Source organism: Megalops cyprinoides, chromosome 20 (genome assembly GCF_013368585.1).
Source record: "Megalops cyprinoides isolate fMegCyp1 chromosome 20, fMegCyp1.pri, whole genome shotgun sequence".
NCBI classification, from domain to species: Eukaryota; Metazoa; Chordata; class Actinopteri; order Elopiformes; family Megalopidae; genus Megalops; species Megalops cyprinoides.
In genome coordinates, this window is record NC_050602.1 from 14,360,880 (window position 1) to 14,388,458 (window position 27,579).

The 27,579-nt window shown below is 46.2% G+C and overlaps 1 protein-coding gene across 1 annotated transcript in view; it reads left to right on the forward strand.

Moving 5' to 3' along the window:
• Nucleotides 1-26,911, forward strand: part of eif2b3 (eukaryotic translation initiation factor 2B, subunit 3 gamma) — a 40,123-nt gene extending 13,212 nt beyond the window's left edge. The window contains exons 5-12 of the mRNA XM_036553633.1: nucleotides 528-639; nucleotides 11,927-12,016; nucleotides 14,091-14,224; nucleotides 15,259-15,449; nucleotides 16,688-16,750; nucleotides 17,722-17,870; nucleotides 23,007-23,110; nucleotides 26,796-26,911. Coding sequence (XP_036409526.1) covers nucleotides 528-639; nucleotides 11,927-12,016; nucleotides 14,091-14,224; nucleotides 15,259-15,449; nucleotides 16,688-16,750; nucleotides 17,722-17,870; nucleotides 23,007-23,110; nucleotides 26,796-26,848 — 896 coding nt within the window. The 3' untranslated portion in view covers nucleotides 26,849-26,911. The remainder of the gene's footprint in view (nucleotides 1-527; nucleotides 640-11,926; nucleotides 12,017-14,090; nucleotides 14,225-15,258; nucleotides 15,450-16,687; nucleotides 16,751-17,721; nucleotides 17,871-23,006; nucleotides 23,111-26,795) is intronic.
• The last annotated feature ends 668 nt before the right edge of the window (nucleotides 26,912-27,579 follow it).

Below are 27,579 nucleotides of genomic sequence, written 5' to 3' on the forward strand. Positions count from 1 at the left end.
AATATTGACCCCCAGACAGGACGCAGGTTGATATTGGTGAAATTGTTGATATACTTCATAAAGAAATCAGTACAGATTTTGCTAAAAAAAAGAAGTTGCTGAGAACTTTGAACACATGATTATTTTGAGAAATAGTGGCAAATAATCCATCCAATTAAAGCAATCACGGGTTTGGATGAACGCAAAACCAGGGGAGTTTGTTAGATTTAAGCCTTTGGGACAAGGGTTAGTCGCCCCTGCAGGCTGTGTCATATTGCTTTTATGGATTATGTTACTAGCTGTACAATGCTTATATTGCTCCAGCAGTTGAGAAATGTGTCAGTAATTATGAATAATGCCCCTATTGCTATACATGTATATTGTAATTAGCCTTTTTATATTGTGTTACATGCTCTTGCCCTCGTATTTACAGTATGAATGCTCTTTAAAAAGTACCGGACAAGGGCACTTAATGGGAATAAGAATAGTAAACAGTAGGATCTGAAATGAGTGCCGTAATGAGTAGTCTTTACCATGTTTTAACCCAGGGGAGCAAAGGGACTTTGTGGGGGTGGATGCCTCGGGAAAGAGGCTTCTCTTTATGGCCAACGAAGCAGATCTGGATGAAGACCTTGTCATCAGGAAATCCATCATGCGCAAGTGAGTGTCTAAACACAAGCATCTGTGGTCTGGTTTTAGGGAATCGCCATTCATTTGTGGCACACATACAGGTATGCAAGACAGGACAGGACATTGACCGAGGTTATTGTGCCTGTGCCACCAACTACACAAATCTTTTGGAATTCCTTAGCTGTCTGTCTCGTTGTTGAAATTATTCTGGGCGGACACTGGACAGTACTGCTTAGCAGTACGCCAGACAGACAGTTTATGTTCATGAAAAACATTGTGTGACTCTGGTTAAAGTCAAGGAGAAGTGCAATGACAATCGTAAACAGAAAGATCATCCTTTTAAAGTTTTTGCTCACAGTGTATGGGTTGTTTTGACCACAGCCATGCTGGTTTATTGTTGCTCCACTACAATGACTGTCAGAAATGCGATCAGCCTCGCAAATGTACCACCTTCATCTGCCCAGCAATATAGAAATGTGACAGCCAGTGGGTTTCCAATTGATATTAAAAAGGCTTATTAAGATGGAGAGGTAGGGGACAAATATTTGAAAAAAAAAGGTTTGGGGTGTCAAGTGCTTGTAAAACACTAGTAATTAAAGCTCCTATGCAGCCAATGAATGGCTGAGATGAGGAGATCAAAATATTTCTCATTCATTGTTGCCGATTTTAAGTGTATATTTAGTGCCACACCAAACAAGGCTGTAAAAATGGATTCAGATGCCGAAGTTAGCAGATGTAACTGTGAATAGGCCTCATCTGATTTCAGACAGAGGATCAAACCACTTTCTCTCATGTGACATTTAAAGCATGCTCTTGAGTCCTCCTTATTCAGGACACCTTAGTATTGACTAGAGCGTGTTGTAAATAATCAACTTTAAGCTACATCCTAACACACTGTGGTTGACCTTACAACTGTATTTATAAACACTACTCATTGACTGTTGTTTATACACTTTTCTTTAATAATATCTGCATGCTCTGTTCAGAAACCAGAAAGTGCTTTTCAGTGGTCATTTTGAATGCCGTTACCTGAGTTCAAACTCACTACCTTCCTATTGCCAGCTCATTTTCTGCAGTACCCATTCTCTCTCTCCTCTTTTTTGATGTCCATTAACTTAATTTGTTTGGGCACCTTTTTAGTGTACTTTAGTGGTGTTGGATTTAGATGCAATAAAACACAGCACAGTTCTAGCTACCCTGGCTGTAGCATAGTAATTTAGCCATTTTGGCTATTCATGTTCCTATTCACGTGTGTGTAGCAATAGCGGCAGAGTACTAGGATGCGTGTTCTATTATGTTTGCCAAGTAGTATGATTTATTATCTAGCAATTGATACTGTAATTCCTCATGTTAAATTGAACACAAGTTGAACTCTCTCATCACTTTCATTAATCAGATATCGTTCAAGTAAAAAAACAGTCAGTATTTCAGTGGAAATTGGATATATTTTGTCTTCGAGAAACACAGGAGTGTCAAAAAATATTTGTACTTCACTACTCTGAGTGTAATTGTCTTTCTGTAATGGTGGCAGGCAGCTGCAAGCACTCACCAAATATTTTACAATGCATTTCCAATTTTTAGTTGAGGAGCAGCGGGAATGGAAACAAAGGGACCGTAATTCCACTTCCGTTTTGGACTGCAGTTTTCTCCGTTAGCCATGAAAAGGCACAGGCTCATCAGGCTAGGCCTGGCAGAGCTGCGGATCTCGGGGAGTCTTGGAGGGAACGAGGCGAACCCCATGGCTCCGGCCTTGCGTTTTGTGTGGGATTGCTAATCAAAACAGGGCACTCCCCAGCCCCTGCCTGTCACATGACCTGCCAGTTGCTCCAGCTATAGAGGGATTTGCTCCTGCTTTTTCCCTCAGCAGACCTCCAGCTTAGTCCAGGCTGTCCTGTTTTAGCGCCCAGATAGCTCTGTTATCTCTCTTCCCCCCAGAGAATCGGGCTCTGTTGGCGCTCTGCGCTTTTCCAGTGCTGCTCCATGTTTGCATCTTATTTATTAGCTATACTTTAAAGTAGTTCTCTGAGTTCTCAGACGTGCATTTCAAAGGCTTAAAGTTGGACCATCGGGACTGTGGCAAGAAAGACATTGTCAATGGCCAAATGGCTCCAGTCTCATGCTAACTGCTCTCCTGAATTTACAAGACATGATACTGATGACAACTGTAGTGAAAAAATGACAAAAAAGTACATGACCTTCCCTCAAATATTTTGATGTCTGAATGGTTTTGCATGTGCGGTAGATAAATAAGTAAATAGCTGGTTTAATGAATCCTTTTGTGTAAAGCATACATGCTGTTCCATGCTTGTGCCCCTTGTATTTTAGGCTATGCCTGAAAGCAAACCAGGACATAACTAATATACATATTTCCAGTTGACTTGACCTAGATGCATTGAACTTTTCACGCAGATATTTTTGTTTCTCTTATTTTTGACTTCTAGGTGCCTTATTTGTAATGCGTAAAAGAAACAGTCCTTTAAAGCCTCCACCTCAGATTTAGCATCAAAAAGTGCAGCCTTTTCACACACATTCTTCATGATGCAAAGGCGTTGTATATAATTGTCAGTGTTGATAGTTTAACTTCCCAGCTGACTAATTTGCAAGCAGGTGTCACTTTCAGTGGTTATTGAAATACGGAGTCCATTATCCTGCAGAGACCGGCTGTAGTCACGTCTTCATAGAGGCTGTGAGCTGCACGGTCTGCAGCCCCCTGCGCAGACGGTCTGCTGCCGCGCCCGGAAGAGGCTGCTCAAGCTGTCAGCACCCCGGCCGGGCCAGGCCAGGCCCTGGGAGCGGGTGCACTGAGAGCTCGTAAATACTTCAGGGAGCCAGAGCCACTGTAAATCCTGCCCTTAAAGAGAGGGGCCGCAGCAGCTGCAAGCGTGCTGCTCCATGCAGGGCGAGCACACACACGCACCTATGCCCCACACGCACTCTGTCCTTCTCACACACGGACACACACACACACCACACATTATGCATGCGCCTGTGTCCCACACACATTCAGTCCTTAACACACACACACACACACACATACACATACACACACACACACACACACACACACACACACACACACACCACACATTATGCATGCACCTATGTCCCACACACATTCAGTCCTTCACACACACACACACACACACACACCACACATCACACACACACACACACACATATCACACACACACGCACCTATGCATCACACGCACTTGATCTTTCTCGCACACAGACACGCACACACTCAGGCTTTCACTCACACATATGCACACGCACATACACCCGCACACGTGTCCCACACATGCTCCCTCTCCCTCACTCTCTCACACATACACATACCTGTGTCCTAACTGGCCTACCCACACACACTCAGTCTAACTTACACATACCCCACACATTCACCTGCGTACATACACATACATGCACCAATGCCCCGTTCACCATGTCAGACAGCAGTGTCACAACGTTCACTTACACACACGCGCGCCTACATACCATACCCCCATTCACACATGTATACACACTGCTACTTGTGCTGCATATATACACTCACACACACATTTTTCTGACACACATGTGCCCCTTCACACCATTCATGAAAAACAGGCACACATGCGCACGACCTCCCATTCACACATACATGCAACTGTGGTCTGCTCACACCCATGCAAATAAGAGTCACATACCCCACCGCCCACACTGCATATACACAGACATCTAGGCAAATAAGTCTCAGACATCGGCGTATATATACACACACGTATATACCCACATGCACACTGTTGACACAGCAGATACATACGCAGACACATGCCCATGCACACACACACACACACACACACACACACACACACTTACTTGAGGCACAGTAGATACATGCACATACACACATGGCCACACCCTCTGTCATGTAGTTGCCTTCTAGCTGGCTAGCCTCATTACAATGCAGTCTCAAAAAGTTCATCCCTTTTTTAAGAGGAAAGTTAACTGATGTATGTGTGTATAACACTACAGACTACAAAAAAACTCTATTGCAAGGCATGAAGTGGAAAAAAAAAAATCCCAAGGCGTTAATGTGCAAGGAGATGGACTACAACCAATCAGTGTCTCAACTCTAAGAAGTTGTCGCAGAGCCTCAAGGCATCGGACATTCCTCCGTGCGATGGGTCTTAAAACTTTATTGTCATTTATCTCTGCAGACATCTCCGAGCGAGGCTCTGTTTCCAGTCTGTTTTCTCTCCCCTGCTTTACGGCCCTTCGGATGTTTGAGCACAGAGCAAGCCGTCTGCAGGGCTTTCAAACCGTTCCTGCCCATTCCGCCGTTTGTCTCATCTGTCTCTTACTGTTTACTTGTCTGACCCTCTGTTTATACAGACAGGGGGTGTGGGGGTGTGGGGGTGCGGGGGGTGGGGGCTGAGGTACGGAAAGGCCCTCGGCAGCCCGGGACGCTGTTGTCTTGCGGTGGGCCGGGCACGGACCGCGGTGCCCAGCAGACCGGAGCACCGGCGAGGGTGGCGTGTCTGATCGCTGTGTTTACAGGACACCCGTGGCCGCCAAGATTCCTTTGTTGGTTTTTTTTGTTTCTTTCTTTTTCTTCTCCCTGTCTGACTGCCTGCCGGTGTTTGAACTGAACGCCGAAGTGTGTCATCCATATATCACTGCCATTCCCCTGCACCCGTAGTGGGAATCAGGTGCCTTAAATAGCTCTCCAGGCCAGGCACCAAAGGCATCCCAGGAAGCCGAGCGCCACCCTAGCACCAGGCTCCCCGCGGCCGCCGCTCGTAAATCACCCCCCCCCCCCCCCCCCGCGTTCACAAAAACGTCCTCCCGAGGTGTGAACCTGGCCACGCTTGCACCGCTACCGAAGACTCAGTGACAGTAGCAGGTTCTTGTCACGCGCGTTCACATTGTATCATTGCAGTTCACTGTAACCACAGTTATATTCTCATTACACCCTTAGTGATCATGATTTCAGTGCAGTTGTGTGTTGGTTATGTGTTTTTCTCTCCTGTGAGCACCATCATCATTTAGTAACCCTATATTCTGTGATCTTTTTCCTGCCAAATTATAGCACTGGAGCTGATGACTCCCCACCCTGCCATTGCTACAAATGTTAATAATCACAATTTGGAATTATACTATAATTAGTAATGTCTTTTGAGAACATGAGGTCAGGCAATTCCATTTCCTGCTGAAGCACAGATAGTAATTTTGATATAAACAATATATCAATGGAACTATTTTACTTGGAAAACTGTTTGGACACAGCCTTGTGTCCACTTGGCCCAATTTAAGCCGGGTCTCTGTCTTCCCAGCATTAAACTACCACTGTAATTGCTAGAGTGTCCCGTCAAATCCACTCGGCTCCGTAACACTTCTCCAGACCTGCAGGACAATGGTTTGGGTTTTCTCTTCGGTCACCGGAGAGCCAGGCCTGTGGAGTGGAGGCCGGGTGGTTGTCCCCGTCACGGCTGTTCCCCTGGCCCTCCTGTGCACGCGGGGGGCCCGTCGGGCCGATCCGCGCTCGGGACTGCCTGCGGCTCCCGCTGCCAAAGGGGCCGTGTCCTTTCCACATCTCTGCAAGCCGAGCCCCTTGGCTGAAGACATGCTACACATGTGATATTAGTTGACCCTTTAATTGATTTTACAGCTTGAAGGCTCCCGCAGATTCCTCTCACATACAATCTCGCTATACTTTCCGCTTTGATTTATGGCAGACGAAGAGGCTTATTCTTTAATTCCCTCTCCTCTGCCTTGATATACAGCCCCCCGTGCCCAATGTGAAATTAGAGTGAAAACTTAAGTCTCGAGCAGAATTTAGCTAGTGTTATCCAGGTGTCTATTCGAGACGTACTGATACTGTACTTTACCCTAGACAGAGGAAGTAGCTTTACAGTTGTTACTGCAGAAGTAGAACTACATGTGTAGTAGATGTAACGGTACATTACAAGCAGGCATGCACACAGCGTCGGTGCTTTACCTTTGCTGATAACTATTTATTATTTGTAAGCTCTATTATCATGCGCTTGCCCTATATTTATATTTTGTCCTAGTACTCTACTGTATGACAGATGTTCCTGTGTCACAGAGAAACCAGGCAGCAGTCCTCCCTGCGTGCCGACATGCAAAGTGAATGAGCTGAAGCAATAACGGGGGGGGGGGGGGGGGGGGGGGGGAAATGCACAAAACACAGGAAGCTCAAGGTCTCCTCGCGCTCAATCCATTTCGAAATGTTTTTGAGGTTTTTAGGGGAAGGTACGCACCACAGCTGCAGCACAACTGCAGTTTCCGAACCACCCAGCGCGCTCTCGACCTGGTCCCGATTGTTTTTTTCGGGTCCAAATATTTACTCTCCGGGTTGAGGCAGGGAGGAGAACAAAGAGCGGACTCTTTTCTGGCGGGGACAAATTTGGGCGCCTGTGCTTGTTTGACTGGGCTAATGTTGACACAGACCCCGCTCCGTGACAGAAAAGCAGTTTGGGTCTGTCCCCTTTGAGAGGAGCACAAAAGTGCATTACCTCACAGCGCTGGGATGTGGAATTTGATGTTTTAGGGGGTGTAGGTGGAGGTTTTAGTAGTTCCTCATTAAACAGTTTGTGAGTCACCCGTCCCGGTGTGGCTTAAAGATTTTACTAATCTTATGCTCTGCCTGCACCGGAACACTGTGAGCTATGTGTAAGTTCAGTGACACAAGGAACAGGGCATTTTGGGGAATCTTGTATTCAAATGCCACATATCTTTATTTAATACTGTGCTTTACATCTTCTTTGTCATCTTATGAATATGCTGTTTTCTCCTTGATTTATAAGAAAAAAAATTGCAAAGTTGACAAAAATTGCCCAGTTGCTCATCTGACCATATGTTAGAAAAGGCTGCAATTACCACAGCAAGTGATATAATACTTGGTCTCTCATCCCTGGTCCTCGGGGCTTACTATTTGCCTCACAGATGTCACTTCCTAAGCTCGTAATGAGTCAGGTTTGATTGAGCTGTTAATTAAACTGTGATCTGCGTTTGACAGCACTTGACGGGTATCTTGCCGTTAGTCCTTTGTGAAAGAAATTGCGGAGCTGGAAGGTGTTGGGGAAGCGCAAGCGAAGGCAGTTCCTCCACCTTACCGCTGCTTGTTTGATGTCAGAATCAGATCAGTGTGCAATTAACGGCTCAATCAACTAAATGCAGCGTGAACAAAAACCCGTGTACACAGTGGTGCCCCCAGGACGCGGGTGGAGAACCAGTGGTGGGGGGGGGGGGGGGCATTTTGTTCTCTGAGACCCCCACTCTGTATCGCATGTGTGTTATGCTTTCCCCAGTCAGCCAAAGGCATGATGTGATGTGTGGCTGTTGAAGCCGTGCACCGTGCTACTGTGAAAGGCGGGGTTCCGGCGCACTTACAAGCCAAGCCTCTTTCAAGTGGCCCAGATGAGGAAAGGGCCCGCTGCTCCGAGCTGTTTTTTTTTTTTTTACTGCGGGCTCCCGTTCCATAAAGAGCACCTGTCGCTCCAGGTCCGGGGGCCAGCTGCCCGCAGTAAATGCACCGTGATCCGGGTGAGGGGGGGCCACAGGTGCCGAACAATGCCCTCCGATTAGGAGTGGGCCCGTAAATCCGCGTCACGCCCTGTTTACCGCCATTTACCCTCCCGCTTTCAAGCACGACACGCATTTCGCGGGGATGCGACAGCCCGTTTTAGCTCCGGCCCGGCCGCGCTCGAGAGAAAGACCAGGAGCAGGTCAATGCCATATGTGGGCATTTCGGAAAAGGGGGTGAGGGGTGGGGGGCGATGGGGGCGGGGGGGTACCTCTTGTCAAATAAGAGCTATGGGCAAGTGTCTGGTTAAAGCAGACAAAGAGCACAAACGAAAACACCTACGGGCCACAAATAATGGCCAGATTCGCTGGGCGCTTGGCGTGGGACTCAGAGAATGGCGTCCCCTGGAAGAGAGCTGCAAATCTGTCCGCGGGCCGGGCTTTAGTGGATTCACAGCGCGGCCCCTGCGTGCTGCTGAATGGAGCGGGTCCGGAGCCAGCCCGGAGTTGTCATAATTTACTCCTGCTTGTTTATTTTCCTCTCTCTTTTTTTTAACTCCCGCTCCTCTCTCCTCCCTTTGCTCGGTGATTTATAAGGCCTCGCATCTGGTTTTGAGATGTTCATGGGCAAACAGGCCCGTCTTGTTTTCAATGTTTCAAATCGCATTCTTCACCCAAAAAAAAGCTGGGGGGGCGATGATGGGGGGGTGGGCGTTCCGTCACAAGGGCCAGGAGGCGAGGTGGTTTTCTTGCGGTCTCGCTTCATAAACGTCACCTCAGAAATGGAAAACGGGTTGTAGTATTTTCGAGCGCGCATGCGTGGCCGGAATCCCGGTGCAAGTTCTCCTCAGCTCTGCTTCTTGAAGACAGCAATGTAACATGTTTTATTTTGGGGTTTTTTTTGTCTTTAACATACCAACATGTGTATAATGGCAGCGGTTTAATCACAATGGTTTGGTCGGGATGAGATGATCAGTGGAACCAGGTGCTGAAACGCTTGGGCGAAAAGAGCCCTGTAAAATTACCTCATAAAAGTTTAATCTGAAATCAAATCTAAACTTGTGGTGTTTTGGAGGCAACACGCAAAGAAAAATAATGTGACGTTTGTAGTGGCCGCAGTTTGGGATGAAGGGCTCTTGCTACATTTGGCTGGTAAGAAGTGGGCGGCGCCTCGTGCGAACCTGAGCACCACAGCAAAAACCTCACGCAGGGGAAGCGAGTGCAGCGAATGTGCGGCCATGGCAGGAGGAAGCAGGAAGGGAGGGGTCAGAGGTCGCGGGCATTCGCCACGCCTGACTGTGCGCTGACAGCACATGTGGGCCATGTGGTGCTCATCAGAGGGAGGATGTGCGGGGGGAAGAGAGCGTGCCGGGGCCTACAGGAAGCCGGTGCGGGCGATGTCCCGCACACCTACGAGGGCCGCCCCACCCGACAGGTGAGGGAGACGGCTGGACAGGGCCTGTGGAAGAGGTGGGGGGGGGGGGGGGATGTTGAGTAGGGGCTCTTAATGTAGTGTAGAGGGAGAATGGGGCTCACTTCCTGAAGGGACTAAATCTGTCCTTCAATGGGATTACATGCTCCTGAGCCCTGCGTTATGAAGTGATAATTGGGATGGCTGTTGATCCCACAACCCAAACCTCCCCCCACACACACACACACACACACACACACACACACATCCAGACCCCCGCTCCCCATGTATGGCCTGACCTCGCTAGGGTGAGGCATTATTCAGCAGCCCATCTCATTAGCATACATTACACCAGGAGGGGGCTTCCCCTGCCCTGTGCTACCATAAACAAGCATATTTACCAGGTCCTGATCCACCACTATCACTGTGAAATAAAACTCCTCACCTGTGCATTGTTTTCTTCCCGTGTCTGCCAACACACAGGGAAATTACCTCATTGGTACAGCAGTTATTTCCTTTATTTGTTGTCATGTCAAAATGCCCCCAAGCGGAGTCTTGCTTGAACCATTCGTATGCAGTAGTGTTGTTACACACACCCAGCAAGCCTTTTTACTTAAATTAGAGACAAATATAAGAATGAGAATAATACTGCCTTGATCAGACAAATGTGACAATTAAGTCATATTTCAGTGTACTTTTCTATTCTATTTCTATTTCTATTCTGTTTCTATTCTGATTAACTTGCAAGTTCATTGTTGACATGTTGAGGTTAATGTTTTGTAAAGACTCCTTTTTTGATCGACAGTTCTAATGAGTGTTGATATTGGTGTCAATTGTTGATTTATTGTTGATATATGTAGTCAACAAAAATGAAAGCTAGGTGTTGAACGTTTTAGGGTTAACTGGAAAAATGTGAATAAAAATATTGGCAGCTCTAATCCATGAAGGGAAAACACTTGGGTCCTCATTGATTAGAAATGATTTGTTTAAGAATCTGCAATTATTCTTGGAAGACTATCATTAAACATGTATCCAATTGGTGAAAGGAATTCCAGAACAAAGAGTCTACATGTATTCACAGAGTGAAACCAGATAGTTACATTATAAAAGTGTTTTTATAATGCATATATATGTATGCTTGGTCTTCAGCTAAGTCTCACCCTGGTATTTAACCTACAATGCTTGAAACTCTGGTTTATCTTTTGTTAATTCTCATTCTATGGTCACATTCGAGTTAAGTGTCACTTCAGCTGTGAGGTGGCGGTCATTGCCACACCGTTAGGATGTATTGGAATGTGGATGTGTGTGTTGAGAGAGAGCCCAGTACTGACCTGTTAAAGTGTAGTAGTGTTTGATCCACCAGAGCAGGTGTGACCGTGACCATGGCTACTAACAACCCCCCCCCCCCCTCCTTTTCCCAATGTATTGTCCAGCACATGTGCACTGTATAGCTTTCTCTTCACAAGTCAGACTGGATTCATTTGGTTTCTGCTCAGTCTGTATGTTCGCACTTCACAGCCTTAGAGTCCATTGCTCTGATGCCCTCTCCACCGCAAGACACAGGGGTGAGTGTATCAGAAACAAACCGAAATCCGGACTCTTTGGGGAGGTTCCACGGAACTGGCCGTGAGGTAACAGGGCCCAGCAGAGTGCTTCTCCTAGGCTACTACATCCCTTCCCCTCAGCCTACCTCAGGCCAAACCTCAGCCGTTTCCCCATGTCGGCGGACAGTCGCTCAGATTAATTACGCTGACCTCCTGGCAGCTGTTCCAGGGCCTGTGCGAGGGCCACGGAAGGGTCCCGGAACATTGTCATGTCAATCGCAGGCTGTAAACCAATTGGGGGGTCCAATGGTGTTGGCATCTGACCAGTCAGGAGCAGTAGGCTGGCCAGGGTTGCCATGGAAGCTGGCCTGCAGACGGGGGGCCTTGAAAGGCTGGTGGCGGACAATAGACAGATACCACGACATCCCATCGCTTTTATGTCGCCTCGTTTTTTTTTCCCCTTTTTTTTTCATGACAGATGTTCTCATAAAGCGCTTTAAAGGGATCAATTAAGGAGGCATAAAAGAGGAAAATTAAAGACTGCAAATAATGTAAAGGCAAACTTTGCCATTTAATTAGAAAGCATTGAGCTAAAAGAGAAAATGTTAAAAAAAAAAAAAAAAAGTGTTTGGTTTTGCTAATGTAAGTTGGCCGTGAGCCTGGCTTTCTACTTTAGAACGCCTTTGTTGTGTGTTTGCCATGTATGGTGTTGTAATGGCACGTCCGTGGCTCCCGGCGGCCATGTTTCTTTGTACCCCGAGCTATCCGCCTGACATTGTTTTGTTCTCTCTCTCTCTCCTGCCCCCCCCACCCCCCACCCCCACCCCAAACGCAGACATCCAAGGATGCGCATCAGAACGGGCCTTCTCGACGCCCACCTGTACTGCCTGAAGAAATGTGTGGTCGACTTCTTAGCAGACAACAAGTGAGCCCTTTCAGTCATTTTAACTTTAGAGTGTGTGGTTTTCCCAAATTTCATGCTCCATTTTTATGCACATCACACTTACCCACCCAGAAACACACTTATGTCTATATATGTTTGTGTTTGTACACACACACACACACATACACACACACATACAGGCACGCGTATAATGTATGAGCTAAAGTACATAATACATGTCAGTGTGAGCATGGGCTGGCTGCAATGGCTTCAAGGCTGTAAGGTGTAAACCTGTTTTACAATGTGCTACCTGAGCAGTTTATTGGCTGGCGAGCCCCCCCTGTGAGTTTACATCAGAGGTGCCTCCAAGTCACAGCTGTGTTTAAATCTACACTTCCTGCCAGGTGGGGACACAAGCTCTGTTTTTTTTTCCCTCCTTTTTTGTGTGTAGATTTGACCATGAGAACGTAAAAAAAGGGGACACTAATGCCATTGTCAGGGCAAGTCATTCAAAAGCAATAACAATGAGACCTCACCAAAGCAGATAGTTTATAAGCTGGAATACATGCATTTGGTAAAAATGTGAGGTTAACAACCCCGCATTATAGATGGCCAAAGGTAGATGTTCGTTTGCGGTGGCGGCTTAAGACCTGCTCACATCTGTCGAGTCGTGCATTCTTAAGATGACTGCAGAGTTGAGGGCACAGGCTTTGAATAAGAAGCAGGGGCTAGTAATTGCCTCACCCCCCACCATAGAAACCCTACTCCATCCCCCTCCTTACCCCCCCCACAACACCCCCTTCCTTACCCCCCCCCCCCCCCCTCATACACACACACACACACACACACACACACCCACAGTCCCTTTGTGCTTGTTAAACTCACATTGTGGGAAATCCCAACAGCTCCTTTAAGTGGCGTTGAAAATAAGCGCAGGTGGCATTTACTCGGGAGCGCATTAAGACCCATTCAGGCCTTTCCCTCCAAATAGGAATTTTTGCTCGGTTTACATAAATACGCACCGCGGCCGTTTGTTCCTGGCGCTTCCCAGTGCTTTGACATTTTAATTCAGAGTTCTCCCTGATATAAATATCATTTTGCCTAATCTGCCCCCCAGACGTGGAGGCTCGCAAAGCCCTGTTTTCACCCCCCTCTTCTTTCTCTCTTCAAAGTGGGTTGACTTTTTTTTTATTCAGCTTTTTTTTTTTTTACTCCTTTTCTTTCACTTTCTCTCTTTCTCCTCTCTCTCGCTCGCTCTCTCTCTCTCTCTCTCTCCCTCTCGAAGCTGTTCCGCTGTGGAGCGTTCAAGGAGAGAAATGGACAGAGTAACTGTTGTTTCTTTCTCTGTATTCAGATGGAAATTCTAATCTCCCTTAAAAGAAAATAAAAAGAGAGGGAGAGGGAGAGATAGAGAGGGACAGAGATTGAAAGTGAGGGGAGCGAAAATAAAATTGCCCACGGGCTTACATGGAATTTTGAAAACATGATTCGGCCTGATCCTTTTAACCTGTTGAAGACCCATGAACTTGTGTATGCGGTAGAATGAAATTAACTTCTCTCTATCTCATTCTTGTTCTTCTCCTTTCTGTCCTTCTCTCTCAATGTGCACCACGGTAAGAACAGCACGGGCTTGTAAAATTCTACATGGACATTAGCCATCTGCATAACAAGTGATTATCCAGTCCATGCAGCCCCACACTTCCCCACACAACGGCAGTAGCCCCACCCAGCATGTACATTTCGAGGTGATATCAGTCTGTTTAACTGAAAACAAATGTGTGATCTAATCGTGTGTGGGCACTGCTCATTGTTTAGAGTGCGGAGAAACGGTCACATGACCTGAATGTAAAATCTGGCTATTGTCCTTCATGTGATTTTTTTCTTTCTTTTTTTCTTAACCAATTCTGTGCTTTTTTTTTTTTTTACCACTGCAGTTTTTTCCAGTGTATATATTGACCAGTTTTGCTGTTCAGGGAGAAATTATTTCTGTTTGTTGCAGATCTCACTGATTTACCTTGCAAAGTCCAAGCAAAATGGGAGTGAACACTGAAATTTAAGTGGTTTTCACACATTTTGTCCCTTTTTCCTCCCCCCCCACACACATTTGTTCTCCAAGGTCCATCTCTTCTATTCGTGGTGAATTGGTTCCGTATTTGGTCCGCAAACAGTTTTCCAAATCTGTCAACTCACAGAAGAAGAAGGAGGATTTGGATCAAACCCTGAAGAAAAAGGACACTAATATGAACGCCGGTAAGCCTCTGCTATAACCATGACAACCTGAGCACCCCCCCAGCTCGGTCCTGTGGGTCCATCCTGCAGCACTGAATCTTTTAGGAAGTCCTCTGGAGTCTGTCAGAGTAGCTCTTTGTTGGCTTGTGCTCTTAAAGAGATAATTTAATGATACCGATTGCTTAGATGGACTTGAGTACTGTGAGCACTGTCAGCTGGGAAAAGACTCTATCAGCACGTTAATATCACAGCACAATACTGATTGAACTAATGCTGATAGGTTTAAAGTGAAATTAATCTCAGCTCTTGATAGCTGATCATTCTGATGATTGTTCTGGCATGTTTAATATTGTGCTAGCTGCTTTTGAGAATCCAGGCTTGTAGTAAGAAGCATAAAGCTGGCTTTGTCATACCCTGGAAGGACCTAAGATGTGCCCTTCTTTTCCTTGCTGCCCTCAGCAGCCCTGATCTCTGATCAGTGCTCAGTAAGCCAGCGCGATGTGTGACATGGTGAGCAGACAGCAGTGCTGTTGCAGTGGGACTGGGAGCAGGGCAGCTGTTTGAGAAGGAATCAGGGGTAGATAACGGGTGACATGAGATTTGTGACTTACATTAATCCCATTACTGTAGCTGCGATGTTGTCCATATGCGGCAGCAGTGTGGCTCAGTGATAAGAAGCAGAGCTTGTTAAAAAAGGTTGCTGGTTCACTTCCCGGCTGGGACACTGCTGTTGTACCCTTGGGCAAGGTACTTAACCCACAGGTGTCTCAGTACATATCCAGCTATATAAATGGATAAAATTGTAAGTCGCTCTGCTAAATGACAGTAATGTAATGACACTGACTGGTTTGAGGCCCGCATGTCAGTTTCTGGTTCTGTACAAACACTTAAACAGAACTGATAGAGGGGAATCAGTTGAAGCAACCTTTAAAAGCCAAAAATCAAAAGTCATGATGTAAAAATTGCAAGCACTTCCTTTCACCCCACACCCCTCTATCTCTATCTCTCTCTCTCTCTCTCTCTCTCTCCCTCTCTCTGGTCCCTCGTTCGGACAGAGATCCGCATCTCCTCCAAAGACGAGGACCAGCTGCAGCTGGCCCGGGAGAGGTCCTGCTGGAACGACCACCGCGGCGACATGGCCGACGCCTACCACGGCGGGAAGCTGCGCTGCTACGTCCACATCATGGAGGACGGCATGTGTTACCGCGTCAACACGCTGGCGGCGTACATCGAGGCCAACCGCCTGGTGAGAGAGAGAGCAAGAGAGAGGGGCGTACACTGACACAGGGGATCGCGGTGGGGGAGAGGAGACGGTGGGAACCTCTGACTTTGAGTCCAGCGAGGGCCAGTGCTTTTGAAATGCTACAGCTGAACATAGAATATGCCAAATCTATTGCATAAAAGGGTGAAATTCTGGTTAATGACATCTGCTAACCAGTTATTACATTAGGTCAGCCATACAAAGGTCTTCAAGGCCAGTTCTTCTGTGGAATTTTGTCATCTGTAAAAATGAATAAATAGACTAGCATAATTATTGGCGGTCTTACACACCGTATGAAGCGTGCACCCAGCTATCCTACTTAAAACAATCAAGAGTCTCTAAGCGTTTCGCAGATCGGATGATTTTTCTTATGCAGAAACTGTTCGCGCCATAGAATTAAAACATATTAAGGAGTTCACATTTTAGGAATCCATTCATCATCACACAGTTGTCCTAGTCTTATTTCGCTGGCCACATGTGGAGGTGGAGGTTTAACGGATAGAACAGAGTGAAGCTGTGGGTGAAGGCTTGAACCTGAGAGAGGGACCTCATTTTCTTTGTTGACTTTATGTGCAGTTTGAAAAGCATCCTTAAATTTGTTCAGCAAAGCTGGTAAATTGTGAGAATTACATGGAAGTGTGATGCCATAAACAAATTTGACTTAAAAAAGGCTATTTCAATCAGACATAACTGAATGTCATTTCTGCTAAAGCTTGCTGGTGTTTTGCTCTGAAACATCCTCAGTCAGTTACCCACTTTCCTTGGTTGTTTTTTTTTTCTCCCTCCTCTATTCCTATTGGTTATTTGCAGCCCGTGGCAGGAAACGGTGACTCATTTCACAGACAGTAATGATCCGAATCTCGTGGTTACAATTTCTAACGTGCCAGAAGTTTGGTCAGGGCGCGCTGGGTGATCCTACGGTCCCGCTATCAGCACGTCGCGGGGGCCGCCTCATTTCACACAGCTCCACACCTCGCCATTCGGAGTTACAGCCTTCGGATTCCCGAGAAGTCACAGGGTGATCGGGAGGTCATGCTAACCGCAACACCAGGCCAAAACGAAAAAAAAACAAAACATGCAGTGCGAGAAAGACACGAGCAGGAAAGACATTTACACTCTGTAACGCTTTCACATGAATAATCGAGTAATTATTGTTCTTTGGCTCGGTATTTTTTCGTCCTGTTGCGTAGTCCCTAACTGCTGGTCTCCCCTGACCTCCCCAGGCCCCGAAGCTGTCCGAGGAACCCCCAGTGCACCCATCGGCCGTGATCTCTGAGCGCAGTCTGGTGAGTGCCGGGGGCCACCCTGACCTCCCCTCTCTCTCTCCACTGCTCTACGGTGGGACCAGGGCCAGGCCCATGTCAACCTGCTACTCCGTACATTGATCCCGTTTTTTTTTTTTTCTGTCTGCCCTCTTATTAAGGCTGATTACAGACACAGCTGTGACCAAAGCATCGAAGGCAGTCAGGAACTCAGGAGCTTAGTCTTCAGAACAAACATCTGCTTGATTTCTCAATGCGTTGTGCGGTTGAGGTGACTCATTTATCGGGCTTCCTGGAATGCGGAGATGTTTCTCAGGGCTGTTCAGCCACACTCCTGGAGGGTTGCATTGCTTCTGCCTTCATGCAGACATTACCACCCAGCTCTGAGAATGTTAATCGTTTAAAGAGCTTTAAAACCTGCTGGATTTCGTATTTTATGGTCACATATTGGTGCAATACTAAGACCAGACTCTGGACCTGAGTGCTGCAGGTGTGAATTTCAGGTTGGATACTATGCAGTCTGTTCCAGTAGAATCCTCACTTACACTAGAATTTAGCTGAACAGCTGGGTATAGTCAAAAGTTTGGACACACTGTTCTTTATTTTTACTATTTTCTTTATAATACAAGGAAAATAACCAAAAAATTTTAAATATTTTTTAAATTAAAAGTATTTTGGGGAAGAAATTCATACATAGGCATCAAATTCACTATTTGTATTTGTCTAAGAAACAAGTTTCAAGCATTTAAGCATAGTGTCTTTGAATGCATGTTTCCCATTATCTTCATCAGGTGTGTCCAAACGTTTGACTGGTACTATAATTCTGATCATTGCAAGATGAGCAAATAAAATAAATGTAAGGGTCATGGAATAAAATACAGGATCATGTCCTGGTATGGATGTTGCTTGTCCTTTAAAACATTCCTTTCTTTTGGCTGAGGACTTCAAAACTACCCAAGATGTAACTGGACTCAACATGTGTACTTCTCTGTAAGGTTGGTGCTGACAGCATAATTGGAGCCTCGTGTCAGATATCGGACAAGACATCAATCAAGCGCTCAACGATTGGCGCGTCCACAGTCATCAAGGAGAAGGTTAAAATCACCAACTCCATTATAATGAACGGAGTCACCATCGAAGAGGGGTGAGTGCTGTTCCAGCAGCTTCTAGCGCCTAGTATGCATGCAATTTGCCTTCACCACCATTTCATCAGTTTAGACTGAAAAGCGCAGGGATTGCAGGATCATTCTGACTGAGCTATCATCAGTAGCCCATTGAGAATATCACACAGATCCCACATGTAGGGTATGTATTTTTATGAATGTGAATATGTGTGTGAGTGTGTACTCTAGTCGGCTAAAGCATTGATCTGTTGTCAGTTGTAATCTTTGTATTTTATATTTTTATGTATTTACTAAAAGGTATAAAGTTATTCAGGTTTTTAAAATACTGAATTGTTAAATTTTAAGCATGGATCTATGAGTTCTTTACAGGCTTCTGTAAAAGATATCTCTAACTGCATTAAGTTGGTCTGGTCTCTGGGCTGAATGCAGAATGTTGCCCTCTTAGTAAAAAATGATTGGTTTATTAACAGATTCATAAACTAATGGCAAAAAATAAGGTATGTATTGTGTGTGTGCATATGCATATATGGCCATGCGTGTGAAATAATTGCAACAGTGTACCCAAAGTTGCTCCCCCTGGTGGAGCAATAAAAGCACTCCAGGAAGGCTTATTGCCCCACCCCAGAAAAAGTCCTCCAGTGTAATTGTAGTGTGGTAGCTTTGGTTAACTCAGGTCACATCAGGTGTTGCGGTGCACAGCTAGAGGGGAGATATGCGCATGCCCTGGTCCTAGCTTACCAGGCCAAGCAACCAAAACCTTAAACCACAATCTGTCCCAGCTAACATCAGATTGAGCCTTTTCCATGCCTCATTACATTACATTATTGGCATTTAGCAGACGCTCTTTTCCAGAGCGGCTTACACTGGTTACAATTTTTACTTGTTCGTGCATCCATTTATACATTTACTGAGGCAATTCTGGGTTAAGTACCTTGCCCAATGGTACAACAGCAGTGCCCCAGCAGGGGTTTAAACCGGCAACCTTTCAGATACGAGTCCTGCTCCTTACCACTATGCTACACTGTCTTCAGTTAGCACAGTCACCCCGATGCCCCCCGGAGGCTCTGGGGAACGTGTGGGCCCTCTCGTCACCTCGTTGTCAGCAGGAAATGAGTGGGCACCGGCGGAGCAGGTGAGCGCTACATCCCCGCTGAGTGACGCAGAGTGGGTGGCTCTTATCACCGGGCCACTCATCTGAAGGCACTTTGGGGGGGCGCTGAGAGATCCTGATCTGCCCAATGACAGATGCACTTCAGGCTGCATTTAGCCTCTCCCTATGGGAGTCAGGATGGGACACAGCGCCCAGACCAGCGCTCTCAGTAGGCAGGTCAGTCCGGGGGAAAAGTCAGAAGATAACTTGACTGAAAGCTTGAAGCTCAATATGTTGCTTCTTAGCATAGTTTCCATAGGCATGCATATTAAAAAGAAAGGAACTGGTTTCACAGCAGAGGAATGTCCATTTGATTTTTCCCCACTCTGACATCAGTGTGTGGCATTCCTCTTCTCTAGTGCATGAGCGTTGAAGGGACCCTTGATTTATAACTCCCTTTGACAAGACTTTTTTTTTCCCCTTATGAGCCTCCAAAGCACATACAGGTGGCTGCCCTGAAACCTCTCTCTTTTTTTATTGAAATGTTGATATTTCTGAAAGTTTTGGTCGAAGTTGAGTGAACTCCGTTTCACTGTTCTTGTTTGCCTCCAGTCCCTGGAAGCTGGCCACGCCCCTCGCCCCAGAGCTAACACATTGCAAAATAGGTTTAAATTCAAATTCCATGCAGGCACAAACCAGCTTGCTGCACAAAGAATACTGTATATCTTAGCTTACAGTTTAGCTTAGCATTGGGTGCCAGATTTTTGCTTGCAAGTGATCAAAATGTTTTTTTTTTTAAAGTATGAGCAACAATGTTATTTTCAAGTGTAGTTTGCCACAATGTAAAGGTGGAGCGGTACATTCTGGGGTTTAGCTAACCCAAAGTAGTATGAAAACATTTGAAATTGCCTTGTGTTTTTACTTTATAAACCAAATAATGAACATTGCTATATTTCTATATTTTCAGCAGGGTTGTCTTTATATTAAAAGACCTCATCCAGCTATTAATTAAGGTTTTAACTAGTACTTTTGACTCGTTTAGTCACCTCAGCATTCAGTTTTCGAGTTGAGAAGGGCTTTCCTCTCGTCTTGGTGCTAAACGCTCTTTCTTCTCCTTGTGTTTGGTATCTGTGTAGTCGCACACTTTCCACACTTTCCACTTTGAACCAATCCATATTTTAAAGTCCCGCATTGGGGTCCTGCATGGGTGGGTGGCAGGGCCCCCCTGAGCCCTTAACAGCCATTCAGGGGTGCTATAGTCTCTGTGTGCAGATGCTTCTAGAAGCTAGTGGGAGTTCTGGGGGGGGGGGGGGGGGGGTGGGGGAGGGGATGGCAGGGGTCTGTTGCCCCTGTTTTATGTGTTGGGGTTTGGTGGGGGGGGGGGGGGTGCTGGGTAAAGGGTCGCATGTTAACAATGTCTATTAGCACCCAGTCAACCAGAACGTGGTCACAATGCAATATATAAACAGATAGGTGATGAATATAGATGGCCTAACACTCTGTGAGCAGTGTGTTACCGTTCCTGGAAAAAAGGGATATTTGTGTTAATAATATTGTTGCATTTGGATTTGACCTACAGGACCCAAACAGGCCAAAGCACATATATGGACTAATGAGGCAGAAAGCAATCTGGCTCTGTTTAAATACGGAGCCTTTTTGGACCTCTTTCCTTCTGAATATGGATTTCTTCTGAATACACAACACCGGGGTTTTACAACTGTGCCCTAAATTCAGGGGAAAAAAAAAAGTTTTGAAAGAATTTCAGTGGGAATCAGGGTGGGAAGACTGGGTGCAGGGGAGAGAGAGCTCATTTTGGATCCTGGGACAGAACTTTGTCTCTGTGAGCCACACTCTGCTTCGGTGAGGAGCAGCCCCGAGTACCTTCATGTCCGAGTTAGTGAGCACATAAAAGAGGGGAAGAAAGAAAGAGGGGGCAAAAGAAAGAAACAGCAATTCTTTTAGAACATAAAAAAATGCAAGAGGGGATTAGCAAATCCCTGGCATGTTAAAGAAGGCACTTGCATTTTTGGGTCCTTTGTTTGCATGTAGGAGTGCTTGTTTACAAAGCGGTGAGGGTAGGGAGGGCAGTGGGGGGGGGTGGTGAGGGAAGGGGGGAGGCAGCTAGGAGTGGGGGGTCGCGGCGAGGAGGAGCACAGTGTCAGTAATTAGTGGTATTTCAGCAGGGCTTCTTTGGTGGTCTCTCTGTTTAAAACTCCAATCCTTGTAATCTCCCATCGCCATCCACCAAACAGCCCTCCCCACCCGCCCGCCTGCCCTCCCTCCCTCCCTCCCTCCCTCCTTCTCCCTCACCCTCTACCCACCACCTGAATAGAATGCTCCTGTGCTCCTGCCAATACAAACCGGCTTGTGTTAGCGGCTGCAGGACCGAGCACGTCAGAGACTCTGGGAGATCTCCTACCCCCCCCCCCCCCCCCAACCACCCACCACCACCACCACCTCCGAACTCCCCAGGTTTGCCCCTACAGTACAGAGTCTGTTTTGCGCCTCTGGGCGCTCTGGTGGCAGGCCTTCACTGCCAGCCCAGACGGACGGTTACACACCAAGGGGGGGCGGGGGGTGGGGGGTAGCTGCACGCTCCTCCCCGGAACTCCGCAGCCACCAATTTTCCCCTGGCTTTATAATTAGTTGTCTGTTCGGCATGCCGATTTGAAGATTAAAGACGTAGCAGCACCCCTGGAAACCTGGTGGTAATATTTTGATCCGTATTTGGGCGAGGGGGAGGTGAGGTTTACTATGCATTTTCAGTGAAGTGCAAAATGTGTGAGTTGAACATTTTACCCTATTACAGCTTGACGCTTTTGTAAACCATATAATGTACCTGAAAATCAATTTGAATGAATATTTCCAGTTGATTTTTTCATCTTTAATTAAAATAAAATAAAAATAGTTTTTTAAGGTTTAATTGCACAGAGGTGAGTAAACATTTTCAGCATGACGGGCTACCTCGTGTCTGTCTGAGTCTTCACACCACAGTTACAGAGGTAAGCATCTGACAGTCAGAGATGCAAACTCCCCTCCCGCATACTAGCTTAACACAGCATCTCCGCTGCTGGGTGGAATGGCCTCCCCCCTTCCCCTCCCCCTTCCCCCTTCCCACAAAAAAAAGAAAGAAAAATTGACGGCTCTCTCAAGCGCCATTGTTGTCTTTAGCGTGGATGTCACTGTTCATTAACGCACGCGGTGGAAGCTGGTGTTGTCTTTAATATATATGCTAATTATGTCTTTAGGAAAATAAAACAAGGCTGCTGAAAACGCAGAGGTATTGGGTTTCTTTTTAGGGGGGGGGGGGGTACGGCAGGGTGGGAGATGAATAAAGGACAAGGCCCTCAGCTGTGCAATTAGCCAAACTTGAAAGCAAAACGAAGTTCATGGTAAATATGTTCATGCACCAGAAAAGTTGGCCGGGGCTGTTCGTGTAAACATTAAACTGTGCAAATAAAGTTTTATGGAGCCAAGCTGATCCCAGGAAAATATTATTCTTTAAATGCTGTAAACAGACATCAGCATAAGGAGGTGTGTGTATGTGTGTGTGTGTGTGTGTGTGTGTGAGCGCGAGCGCGAGTGCGTGCGCGTGTGTGTGGGTGTGTAACCACGGGTGTGTTAGCACCACATGTAGCTCAGTTCCCCACCAGAGCAGCCTGCACTTTGTTTCAACATTCCACTTGACAGGTAATTCCCAGTTAAAAGTTATCATCTGCAGTTTTCTCCTGCGCATTTGGGCTTAATAAAGCATCGTACCATTACCGAATCAGGTAGCAGGTAAAGACATTCCCCCCAGCCCTTCCCACGGCCATAACTGTAACTATCAGTAATCAGGGATACAGTGTGCCAGGATTTTGAGCAGTCTCCAAAAGGTGACTGAGCTTTCAGCTGGACCACTGATCGGCAGTTAAACCGCCGTGAGCCAGGGGGAGAGAGGATCCTGTTTTCACAGGTTCAGAGGCACAAAGTGGCTGTGTAACATGAACAGAGGTGGCTCGCTAACAGCACGGTGATGCAAGGTGAGCTCCTTTAAATGGCGCTAAAGGTGTCGCGTCTCGCACAGGTGCAACATCCAGGGCAGCGTGATCTGCAGTTCCGCGGTGATCGGCCGGGGCGCAGACATCAAGTACTGCTTAGTCGGGAACTCTCAGCGCATCGAAGCAGAGGGTGAGTCTCCCAACGCGCTCCTTCACCACACGCGAATCCCTGCTTAAACGGCACATTTGGCACATGGCACATTTTTTTCAATTCATATGGACAAGAGGAAAATCATGGGTCTCACATGCATACGTGTAATGTGCAAATGGTGACAACAGACACAGTGGCCCCTGCAAGATGACTGGTCCCAATCAGACAAAAATTCCACGCTGATAATGAAAGCTCCTGTTGGAGATGGCAGAAAGAACGGCGCTATAAGCCATCCATCTAATCTTTTTCCATTATTACATTCCTTGCTCAATTTAAACTCATTCTGTTCGAAATGAATGGAGCTGTATTTCATTTTCATAGGGAAAAAAAACATTTTCTGCTCCTTGCTTTTTGACAGGGTAAACAGCCCATTAAAATGGGCGAGTTCCAGCAAGACGCATATGAACTGAATCTCGGGGTATTGTAAAGACTGCTGTTAGACAAACCTGAAGATGCTGCTAGTGTGTTTTTCCGATATGTAAAAAAAAAAAAAAAAAACATAATTGAAAACCATTTCTTCACAGCTACTTGTGTGATAATATCCAGAGGGAATATCTATAAATTTGTTTCTGTGTTTATGTTTTTCCCCGATACACCTTTTAGATGAATACGTAGTGGATTTTTTTCATTAGTTGTCTAATATATAGTCTAATATATATTTACTACTATATGTAATAAATATAGTCTAATATATATCATTCTAATATTCGAACACTGCACTGTGCTGCAACGGTATTACACAGGACAAACAATGGGAACTGATATTAACCAAGGTCCATCACTCACGGAAAGGCACCTTGATATTGCCCTGTGTCTGTGCTCAGGGTCCTTCTGAAGGCCGGGGCAGGGTGCACACCATGGTCATCATGTAAAGGCACACGTTTAATTCTGCTTTAATGCCTTATTAAAAATGAAGCTCTTCTCTATAATTGAGTCCATGTAACAACCACCACCACCACCACCACCCCCCCACACCACACTCTTTCCCTCCTTTCCTGGTTCAAGCAGGGGGGTAGAGTTGTTTCTATGTGTTTCTGTTTCTGTGTGTGTGTGTGTGTGTCAGTGTGTGTGTGGGGAGGCTGTTGAATTGCGGGTGGTCTTGGCCCTCGTCTCTAACCTCTCCATCAGTGACACTGCCAGAGGCTCCCCTAAGCTGTCCAGGGGCAGCTCAGCCTAATTGACTGAACAACAGGGTGTTGCCATACCGCGAACCCCCCCCAACCCCCCTTCCCCTTCACACACACACACACACACACACACACACACTCCTAAACTGCAACACCCCCCCCCCCCTTCCCTTTTTTTTCTTCTTTTCGTCTCCTTCCTCCTTCCCGCACCGGTTATCCCGGTGAGGCTGGGGCTCAAAGGTGGTATCTCATTGAACAACTCACCAAAATCCCGAATGGCAAGCCGGACCCCTGTACTTACCCCCTCGGCCTGCTGCTTGGAGCACAGCGAAAGATCAGAATTTAAAAGCAAACCATTTTAATTCTGCTCCAGAGACATAGGTTTGCCATTACCGAGGCAGAATAGAGGTTAGCGCAGTCTGTGATTATTTATAATACGGCAATGAATTTCAGTGAGGTTATTTTTGACATGGCATTGAGATTTTAACCTTCTACTTTTTTAAACAAGCAATGAGCTGATGTAAAAGAAATGTCTTACTTGATTTAAAGACAGCATCTTGATTAATAGTAAGCATTTAACTGAATCAAAAGACTTTAGTCCAAGAATAAAGGTTAGTGTTATGTGCGGGTTTATGTAGTTTCAGGGTTTGGCTTACTGTGTGGCTTTGACTCTAGTGTTCTGAAGAGGTTTGGTTTTAACGGGCTAAGAACTCACACCATGCAACACCTCTCTGTTAAATATAAATGTAATGCACCATTAGTATGAATTCAACCCACTCCAATCCAATTTAGGTTCTTTACAGACAAATATTAATAGCTTGGAACAGCTCCAGTTCTCTTAACTGGTGTTGACAGTGCATTTCTTCAGATTATGGTTCATAGCACCAACAGTGCGACAGCAGGCCAGACTTGAGCACATGTTCACAGATACTGTTGAAGTTACGTTTGATGTTGCCCTTCAGCTCAAAAATTGCACCTATATTTCTTCACCTTGTGTATGTAGTGCACAAGTTGCAAAGCAAGTTCTGTGCTTTTTCCCTGCCCGCTTCCTCTGTAAAGCTAACACGGGTTGTTGTTGACATGTGCCACAGACTTTGAAGACAAGAGTTTCGTTGAAGCTTCCTTCAAACATATATGCAGTATAAAAAGACGGTCTTAGGCTTCTGTTTGATTGTTTACATATTTTGAGACAAGAAGGAACCTCGCTGACCAGAGCATGTACAGAGACCCAATAGGATGCTGGTCCAATCAGGGCATTACATATATGTATTTATATTGTACCTGGTGCCTGGACAACATTGACATCCAGTTTCACATCACTCTTCTTTAAGCAGATTACATCATTTATTTGTTTTGCAGATGCTCTCATTCAGGCAGACTCACAAAACTTTTTTTTTTAAAAAACATCTTGCACATTTTATAACCCGTTTATTTAGCTGGATTGTTGCTAGAAGAGTTGAGCCAGAGTGCCGTACTCAAGGGTACAGACAGTAGGATTCAAACCCGCAACCGCCGCGCTCCCTATCATTCCACTATTGAAGCATCACAAGTGCGTTAAGCGCGCTCCCCCCACACAGAGCAGGCGTCCCTCGCGGACCTGACCCCGCTCCCCGCGCCTGCTCCGTCTGAACCCCCCCATCCGCACCGAACGTGCGAAGGGCCCCCCGGCCCAGCCGGATAAAGGCCAGGGCTCCCCCGCTGCTAAACGCATTACACGTCTCCCCGGGACAGTTGGATCGGAACGTCTGCCGGAGACCACCCTGGCAGGCGGCGACGGCCGAGCCGCTGAGCGCAGACAGGTGGCGCGGGTCTGCAGGTGTCGCTACATTAAGAGTGCGGCCCCCGTGATCCCGCTCCCGCTCCTCGGGTCCCCCTGTTCCTCCCCTCGCGAGGAGACACGCTCCCTGCCAGATGAAGTCTCTCTTGGAAATGCAAAAACAGCTTTTGTTCCGGTTCATTTTCACCAAAATACAAAATATCGCCCTTCCAGCTTATCTGAGCCTACAAGCCTTCTTTCTGCTGGAGATTACTCTTAAACTTGTTTCATGTGTCTGTGTCTGTGTGAACATGTTTGTTCAAAGTGTTTCTGTGATCAAATCATAAAGTCTGTTTTCAATGTGAGGAGAAAGATTCTGTTGTATTCCTATAAAATGGATTATGTTTTATTCACGAATTAAATTAAAGTTGATCCCAGCAGCAGCTATGGCCTTGGGACCAGCCACAAATAGCGATGCTGTGTTGAGGAGAATGAGTGTAAATGCTTTTTTAAGTGCTCAAATAAAGCTTAAATGTGACAGGGAGATAAAGATTCTTGCTGCTCTTATGCTGTGTGGTGATACACATACACATGTATTTTGAAGGCTGTTGCCTTCTGGTACCGGGTTCCACAATTTGACATTAGACGCCCCTATGCTAAGCTCACAGATGGCCAAATGCTTGTGTGGTCATAATAAAATAACAGATAAAGAGATATCCAAATGGAGTACCCATAAACATTTTGAAAGACCAAACTGACTGGATATTTTCTTCCCCTCTAGCTGAAAGGACCAATGAGGTTATTGTCGGAAGTGACCAGCTCATGGAGATCTAGACACAGAGGGAAGACATCTGATCGATCCGGAAGTGACCACCATCAAGGCCGGCCCGACCGGCCAGGGACGCTCATCGCTGTCAGTGTCTTTTTTTATATCGTGTCTAAATAAAAGCAGATTTATTTATCACAAGATGTATTTTCTGCGTTCTTTTTTTTAATATCAGTGCAATCAATGTGTGGTTGAGCTTTCAAAAAGATTTGATTTACAGTCAGCCCATAAGCACCATGTTTTCAGGGGGTTCTGTTTTGTGCAAACCAGTCACCGCACACCCTTCCACATGACCAGGGCCTGTCAGTCTGAGCTCACCCCGTCGCTGCAAGGAACAGGCGACCACAATGGGGTTAATTTTATTTGTTCTTTAAGTACACACACACACACAGAAAAAAAAAAAAAAAATGGAGTGACGGACCACCCAGCGAGATCTCAACAAGAAACAGCGCTCCCTCCCACTTTCACAAAATGCTAGAAAGGAGTCGCTCTACTTTTTTTTTTCCCCCTGCCTTAAGATTTATGGCATTCCTTCCTCTGCGCAACTCTTAAATTACAGGTCTGAAGTTCCTTAGTCACGAAAGAGCCAGCGTGAGGAAGATGCTCTGCCCGCATAATTGTTTGATTTACAGTGCCTGCCTCGTATTGTTTCAGCGCCGAGCAGAACTTTGGTGTCATTTGGTGGCATAATCACAAGGTTTTTTCCTCTCCTTTCTCTTTCTCTTTTGTTTTTGTTTTT